The 7,676-nt window shown below is 37.2% G+C and overlaps 2 protein-coding genes across 4 annotated transcripts; one reads left to right on the top strand and one right to left on the bottom strand.

The window, feature by feature from the left end:
- The first annotated feature begins 1,775 nt into the window (after positions 1 to 1,775).
- Positions 1,776 to 3,132, top strand: LOC137884213 (duodenase-1-like). 2 transcript variants are annotated; one of them, XM_068725924.1, is made up of 5 exons: positions 1,776 to 1,879; positions 1,958 to 2,105; positions 2,274 to 2,409; positions 2,536 to 2,784; positions 2,888 to 3,132. In XM_068725924.1, the coding sequence occupies exons 1-5, from the start codon at positions 1,822 to 1,824 to the stop codon at positions 3,041 to 3,043; spliced, it is 747 nt and encodes a 248-aa protein (XP_068582025.1). In that variant the 5' UTR covers positions 1,776 to 1,821; the 3' UTR covers positions 3,044 to 3,132. The 2 variants fall into 2 exon arrangements, with proteins under 2 accessions (XP_068582025.1, XP_068582026.1); XM_068725925.1 differs by having other exon boundaries at positions 1,789 to 1,879; positions 1,961 to 2,105.
- Positions 3,133 to 4,037: 905 nt separating this feature from the next.
- Positions 4,038 to 5,329, bottom strand: LOC137884215 (duodenase-1-like). 2 transcript variants are annotated; one of them, XM_068725929.1, is made up of 5 exons: positions 5,259 to 5,329; positions 5,030 to 5,177; positions 4,726 to 4,861; positions 4,353 to 4,598; positions 4,038 to 4,249 (listed from the first exon to the last, which is right to left on the bottom strand). In XM_068725929.1, the coding sequence occupies exons 1-5, from the start codon at positions 5,314 to 5,316 to the stop codon at positions 4,091 to 4,093; spliced, it is 747 nt and encodes a 248-aa protein (XP_068582030.1). In that variant the 5' UTR covers positions 5,317 to 5,329; the 3' UTR covers positions 4,038 to 4,090. The 2 variants fall into 2 exon arrangements, with proteins under 2 accessions (XP_068582030.1, XP_068582031.1); XM_068725930.1 differs by having other exon boundaries at positions 5,030 to 5,174; positions 5,259 to 5,327.
- Positions 5,330 to 7,676: the final 2,347 nt, after the last annotated feature.

Genomic DNA, 7,676 nt, shown 5'->3' on the forward strand with positions numbered 1-7,676 from the left:
ACTGGCCAGTACTAAACTGTTACAGCGAGTCATCATATTAAAGTTATAAAATATTAGATTTAATTCCTTTAGAAGATAGTCTTTTGTATAAAATGATGTACAGGATATTTTGCAGGGCTATTGTACTTGAATTGTAATTGACTGTGTTTGATGAGTAGATATCTGTGTGGTTGAGGAAATCATTCGTGACATATTTTGTTTGAAAATAATTAGTTGGAGATAAATGAGTTTGAATCCTAATGGAGCTGTATAAAACAGCTCACTTAGTTGTAAGATAATTTTGTACAGTTTTTGGTAAAAACAACAACAAATGAACATTTGATATAATAAATTGGATAACAATAAATGACAATATTTGAATTGTACAAACACACCAACCCTTCCAACAAGAAATATGCATGTTAAAAATAATGCATCTAGATTCAGATACAATAATTGTTTTTTATATTATTAGTTGTAATATTATTGTAATGAACAGAAGGGGCTTTGGTACATTTGAGGATGAATGAAATGGAAACAAGTTACTACCAAAAAAGCTGCACACAACGTCTCAGAAGGCTTTACAGGCCCTCTGACAGATTGTCTGTATAATCAAGGCCTTAAAACTACGTTTTAACTATAAGACAAAAAGATGGAGTTTTAAGAGCAGATCATAATGCAGGTGTTGCTGTCAGGCTTCAGCAGTGCATTATGAAGCAAACCTGCAATGTTTTCAATCACAACAACCTGCTACAAGGTGAGCCGGGAGACTTTGGTCACCCTAAGAGTTCAGGGCAGTTGCCGGCTGTACCCAGTTTATAATCCATCTTTAATCTTTACATACAGGGGAAAACTCATTTTAAACTATTCATAATTTGATTTCAGTTTCTATTAAGACATGAAGTCTGCAGTTATAAATCTAACTACGTATTTCCAGCGATTGTACAATATAATGAAAACTTTTTACATTTATGAAACTACCAAAGTGATTAAACTCGTGCTCTGTTTCATAACTGTGACTTGTCACTCAAAACTGAAGCAGGAAACTTGTTTCTGTGGTTCATCTGATACCGTCACACAAATTCAGAGTAGGCTGTTTAACCAAAACCCCCAACAGCCAAATGATGAAAATACATATACTAATAAAGATACTAAAATCATTACTATCCAGTATCTTAGCATTAATGTCTCTTTTTTCATAAAAGAGATGTACAACAAAGTGTTGAGTCATCAAATTCACCCAATTTCAGTGTTATTGTGAACTTGTGAGGTGAAGTGGGTCCACAATGAACAAAAGTGAAAGCTGCAGCAAATAAATCATGAGCTAAATAAAAGGAAGAGGAGAATCAAGAATGGATTCATAGTGACCCGTATGACCACAGTGACACATTTTGACTTCCACAATACAGAGTCCTGGTGTTGCATCTGAGTTATTCACTTATTGAATTCATCTAACAAAAGTCCCTTAATGTTGCTGAGCAATTATCCATAAAAAATGAAGAAAGGAGGCCTAGAATTAACTCAACAAAGAGGCTGAAAGTGTCCTGAATATAAAAGTGAATAATGAATGACATAAAAGGTAAAAGAGGAAGAATGTGACAGAATGTGTGAAAGTCATCACATGCTGATCATAAAGTGCTTCATGCTGTTGAGGCATCAGATATCATAAAAAAACAAGATGATGATGAGATAACATACGTTGCAAAATGGTAAACAGACATTGGTCAAAGGATGCGTCAAGATGAAACATGAGGATCACGCTAACCAACAAAGCAAAGCTGTATAAAAGGGTCTACTTGACAGCCCCAAGAAGAAAGACAGGTCACCTGTCTTGCTGGCATCATGCATCCTCTGCACAAATGTCTGCTTTTTCACCTCCTGGTGTATCTCGGACAAAACGGTAAGATTAACAAAGTATTATCATTTTCCAACCATTTAATGGAACATTAACCTCATTTTGATTTTCTTATCTTTGCAGCAGATGGGAGTGAAATCATTAATGGGGAACTAGCGCCGGAGAACTCAATGCAGTATATGGCCTCGTTGCAGGACAGTGATGGTGATCATGTCTGTGGAGGGTTCCTGATCCGTGAGGACTTTGTGCTCACTGCTGCACACTGTTACGTGTGAGTAGCATTTCCTCTTTAAGCAATCTTTAAATCATGTTATTAGAAATCAAATGAAAAAAAGTTGTTCAGATATATAAACTAATTATTTAAAATTAAGAAATGATTATTATTATACATTATAATTTTAGAAGATGTACTGACACCCCTTTGTTGTCTCTCATTCAGTAACATTACCCATGTTGTTCTTGGCACCCACAATCTCAAGAGTGTTAATAATGACAACAAGATATCCATTAAAAAGAAATACAAACACAAACGTTTTAACAATGAAGAACTTGATAATGACATCATGCTCCTCAAAGTAAGTACATGTTTCCAGGTGACATCATAACTTTGTTGTGTCATCTTTTTTTTATTATCAGCTCCATATTCCAGCAATTGTTATGAAATTAGACATTGCATTAGTTTTAACATTGTGTGTCTCCAGCTGTCTACCAAGGTTTCACTGAACAGAAAGGTGCAAACAATTCCTCTTCCCACATCTGAAATGAACAAAGAAGAAAACTGCCAGGTGGCTGGATGGGGAGATATAGACAATGATGGTACAACTGTTGATGATCTGAGAGTGGTGAACGTCTCCATCATCAACCTGGAAGTCTGCAAGAAGGAGTGGGTTGATCTTCCCGCCAATGTTATCTGTGCAGGTGGAGATGAAACAAAGAAAGGATTCTGTTCGGTGGGTTTTCTGTCTGTTAATAACATGTCAGCTGGTATATAAATGCTACAAACATCTCAAATCACATAATGAATAAGCTAATGAAGCCTCTTCCTCTTCACAGGGTGATTCTGGTGGTCCTCTGGTGTGCAACGGGAAGGCTGTTGGTATTGTGTCTTTCAACACAGAAAACTGTGACTACCCAGATGCACCCAACGTCTACACCGATGTATCAAAGTACCTTACCTGGATCAATCGCAAACTCAAACGTTACGAGTGAAAATCTTGCAAAGCATACATTCACTGTACTGTGGAGGTTTACAATCAGTGTGACCGAAATTCAAAATAAAGTTTATTGCAAATACCGTGTTTGATTTCCTTCTTTAAAAATGTCCTCAGAAACACACAAAATGTATTTAAGTGAACAAAAACAACAGTAATAATAACGGTTATGTTGAGCGTGTGAATCAAGTGGAGTATAAACGTTATAGTGAATAACTTCTGTCTGGTCCATGCTGAGTATTTATACCTCGTACCCAAACCCTTATAAATGACTTATAACTCATCTGTGAAGCATGAATCAAGGGAGCCTTATTAGAAAGTGGTAGCATGTTACCAGTTAAAATTACTCATTTGGTTTGACCATACCAATAGAATTATTATTATAACATATTATTATTAAAATACTTCACTGATCTTATACACAAGACAACTGCATGGCTGCACTGACACAGAAATAATGTGAGGAATTAATTTGTATAATTATTGGTGATGGAGACACATCCTCCGTGTTCAGTCTGCCCGAGGTCTCAAGCTCATCACAGGAGACTCTTGATAAAAAAATAAAATAAAATGAATAAAATAAAAAAGGAGCATCACATACTGTACTGAAACCCTGCAGTTTGATTTTGTTCCTTCATATGTATTAGTCACATGATGCATATACTTTGCAAAGTTGTGAAACAGCATCGCCCGTTAGATGTGGCAGGAAATTAAAATAGATGGAAATAAAACTGTGAAGATCAAACTCTGCTGTGTAAAAAGGGCAGACTTGACAGCCACAATACAACAGGTCAATCATCCTGTCGCCATGATATAAGTTTTTGCTTTTTATGTTCTGGTATGTCTCAGACAACATGATAAGTTGCACAATGTACTTTTCTTCAGCCTGCAAATAGGATATTACCTCATTTGAACATTTCCTACTTATGTTTTTAAAAAAGGAAATCAAACACGGTATTTGCAATAAACCTTTATTTTGAATTTCGGTCACACTGATTGAACGCAAAACCTCCATCGTACAGTGACTGTATGCTTTGCAAGATTTTCACTCGTAACGTTTGAGGATGCGATTGATCCAGGTAAGGTACTTTGATACATCGGTGTAGACGTTGGGTACATCTGGGTAGTCACAGTTTGCACCATTGTTGAAAGACACAATACCAACAGCCTTCCCGTTGCACACCAGAGGACCACCAGAATCACCCTGTGAGGAGGAAGAGGCTTCATTAGCTTATTCATTATGTGATTTTAGATGTTTGTAGCATTTATATACCAGCTGACATGTTATTAACAGACAGAAAACCCACCTTACAGAATCCTTTCTTTGTTTCATATCCACCTGCACAGATAACATTGTCGGGTAGTTTCCATTTCTTCTTGCAGACTTCCAGGTCGATGATGGAGACGTCCACCACTCCCAGATCATCAACAGCTCTACCACCAGTCTCTGTAGCTCCCCATCCAGCCACCTGGCAGTTTTCTTGTTGGTTCATTTCAGATGTGGGAAGAGGAATTGTTTGCACCTTTCTGTTCAGTGAAACCTTGGTAGACAGCTGGAGAAAAAACAACGTTAAAACTAATGCAATGTCTAATTTCATAACAATTGCTGGAATATGGAGCTGATTAAAAAAAAAAGATGACCCAACAAAGTTATGATGTCACCTCGAAACATGTACTTACTTTGAGGAGCATGATGTCTTTACCACTTCCTACTTTCTCGTAAGATTCATATTTGTATTTTTCTTCAATGGATATCTTGTTGTCATTATTAACACTCTTGAGATTGTGGGTGCCAAGAACAACATGGGTAATGTCACTGAATGAGAGACAACAAAGGGGTGTCAGTACATCTTCTAAAATTATAATGTATAATAATAATCATTTCTAAATTTTAAATAATTAGTTTATATATCTTAACATCTTTTTTTCATTTGATTTCTAATTACATGATTTCAAGATTTCTGAAAGAGGAAATGCTACTCACAAGTCACAGTGTGCAGCAGTGAGCACAAAGTCCTCACGGATCAGGAACCCTCCACAGACATGATCACCATCACTGTCCTGCACTGAGGCCATATACTGCATCGAGTTCTCCGGCGCTAGTTCCCCATTAATGATTTCACTCCCATCTGCTGCAAAGATAAGAAAATCAAAATGAGGTTAATGTCCCATTAAATGGTTGGAAAATTATCATAATAATTTGGGAATCTTACCGTTTCGTCCGAGATACACCAGGAGGTGAAAAAGCAGACATTTGTGCAGAGGATGCATGATGCCAGCAAGACAGGTGACCTGTCTTTCTTTGTGGGGCTGTCAAGTAGACCCTTTTATACAGCTTTGCTTTGTTGGTTAGCGTGATCCTCATGTTTTATCTTGACGCATCCTTTGACCAATGTCTGTTTGCCAGTTTGCAACGTATGTTATCTCATCATCATCTTGTTTTTTTATGATATCTGATGCCTCAACAGCATGAAGCACTTTATGATCAGCATGCGATGACTTTCACACATTCTGTCACATTCTTCCTCTTTTACCTTTTATGTCATTCATTATTCACTTTTATATTCAGGACACTTTCAGCCTCTTGGTTGAATTAATTCTAGGCCTCCTTTCTTCATTTTTTATGGATAATTGCTCAGCAACATTAAGGGACTTTTGTTAGATGAATTCAATAAGTGAATAACTCAGATGCAACACCAGGACTCTGTATTGTGGAAGTCAAAATGTGTCACTGTGGTCATACGGGTCACTATGAATCCATTCTTGATTCTCCTCTTCCTTTTATTGAGCTCATGATTTATTTGCTGCATCTTTCACTTTTGTTCATTGTGGACCCACTTCACCTCACAACTTCACAATAACACTTAAATTGGGTGAATTTGATGACTAAACACTTTGTTGTACATCTCTTTTATGAAAAAAGAGACATTAATGCAAAGATACTGGATAGTAATGATTTTAGTATCTTTATTAGTATTTGTATTTTCATCATTTGGCTGTTGGGGGTTTTGGTTAAACAGCCTACTCAAACATTTTCTTCTGAATTCATGTGACGGTATCAGATGAACCACAGAAACAAGTTTCCTGCTTCAGTTTTGAGTGACAAGTCACAGTTATGAAACAGAGCACGAGTTTAATCACTATAGAGTACTTTTAACACTTTTCATGTGGATTCAAATTAGCTCCAACATGCACACCCTCAATATGTTACCATGGACTGAGAGCAAAACAATCCCGGGTATTCAGGACTCTACTTTTGTGGTCATTTTATTATCACGAGGGGACATGCCCTGTTGAGCATGTTGCTACATTTACTGCTTTGTGCTTTGCATTTCCACGTGTTGCTCATATTGTGACATGTATGTCAATAATGTGCTATTGTTGTTGATAAAATAATACATGGGAGTTTTAGGATCACATTGGCAGTATATTTATGTATTTATTTTAGAGGATCCCCATAAGCTGATGCCAGTGGTAATAGCTAGTCTTCCTTGAGTCCTAAATCCAGTACATCATATCTATGATATACATACTGTAGACATCATTACATTTGTGCTATATTATATTCATTACATGCATGATTATTGTGTTACATTAAAGAGATAGATCGGGTGTTATGAAGTGAGGTTGTACGAGGTACTTATCCATTGTTAGTGTATTACTCACAGTAGATGACAGTTGGTTCCTTTAACTGTCATATAGTGATGAGTGCATGCGGTCAGTAAAGAAATGCAGTATTGCTGCTGTTACAGTAAATATAAAGCGTCTGGTTCAGCAGCCTCAGCAGCCTGAAGCACGTACACACATTATGTGATCAGCATGGGATGAGTTTTCACACAGTCTGTCAGTAACCAATTCATTCTCTTCTCCATTTGATGTCATTTGATATTGTCAGTTTTTCTCTTTGTATGAGGCCTCCAGGAAGAGCGGCAGGCTTTGAAGCAAATTTTGCTTAGTGGCCAAACCGTGGAATTACAACATCTACGTCTGTCACGTGACGCCATTGGGCCTAAAAAGACTTTTTCTTATAGACTTACATTAGACACATCTGTTGTAGTAGGTAAATGAACTCCCCAGTAAGAGCACTGTATTAGCCTTATCTACATCAGTAGGTCCTAACAGTTGGTAAATGCATTAATAGCTGAATCCAGAGTTAATTCCCTTCCTCCCTTCATGTGATTGAGTCCGACAACGAGTCTGGACCGAGGGCTGGGAGGCGGGGTTAAAGGAAACACTGGTGCGATTGCTTCATGCATCAAGGGCCACTGAGTAACTTTGATAGGAATGAATGGGGCCCTGCCTCGCTGAATCCAGTTCTCTTTATGCATCCATCTTTTGTATCTATTGCACTTTAAGCATCTGTCACCTCTGTTTTTTCATTATTTCTTAAACTTTCCTCTCTCACTCTTTTGTATACACTGAGCCACTTAAGCTTAGGTGACCTTTTAGTTTGATAAAACTGAAGTGAAAAAACTAAATCATTTGTTACGGATCCACTTTTTAGCTGTGACCTTTGGGCTGTTGTTGGCTTCTGTCAGTGTGTTGTTGCACCAACAACTAAATGAGTGACAGAAACCACAGGTTTGCATGTCTATATTCTCACAATCTCAAGTATGTAAGACTCTAAAGTC

The sequence above is a fragment of the Cebidichthys violaceus genome, unplaced genomic scaffold (genome assembly GCF_023349555.1).
Source record: "Cebidichthys violaceus isolate CVI_PGR_0920_01 unplaced genomic scaffold, fCebVio1.0.p SCAF_37, whole genome shotgun sequence".
NCBI lineage: Eukaryota > Metazoa > Chordata > Actinopteri > Perciformes > Stichaeidae > Cebidichthys > Cebidichthys violaceus.

What these genes read in the sequence shown, in the direction of transcription:
- LOC137884215 (XM_068725929.1), bottom strand. Translation starts at nt 5,316, where the DNA reads ATGCATCCTCTGCACAAATGTCTGCTTTTTCACCTCCTGGTGTATCTC. An exon ending in GGTGTATCTCGGACGAAACG is followed by an intron (nt 5,178 to 5,258) that starts GTAAGATTCCCA and finishes TTATCTTTGCAG; the next exon opens with CAGATGGGAGTGAAATCATT. An exon ending in ACTGCTGCACACTGTGACTT is followed by an intron (nt 4,862 to 5,029) that starts GTGAGTAGCATT and finishes TCTCTCATTCAG; the next exon opens with TGACATTACCCATGTTGTTC.
- LOC137884213 (XM_068725924.1), top strand. Translation starts at nt 1,822, where the DNA reads ATGCATCCTCTGCACAAATGTCTGCTTTTTCACCTCCTGGTGTATCTC. An exon ending in GGTGTATCTCGGACAAAACG is followed by an intron (nt 1,880 to 1,957) that starts GTAAGATTAACA and finishes TTATCTTTGCAG; the next exon opens with CAGATGGGAGTGAAATCATT. An exon ending in CAAAGAAAGGATTCTGTTCG is followed by an intron (nt 2,785 to 2,887) that starts GTGGGTTTTCTG and finishes TCCTCTTCACAG; the next exon opens with GGTGATTCTGGTGGTCCTCT.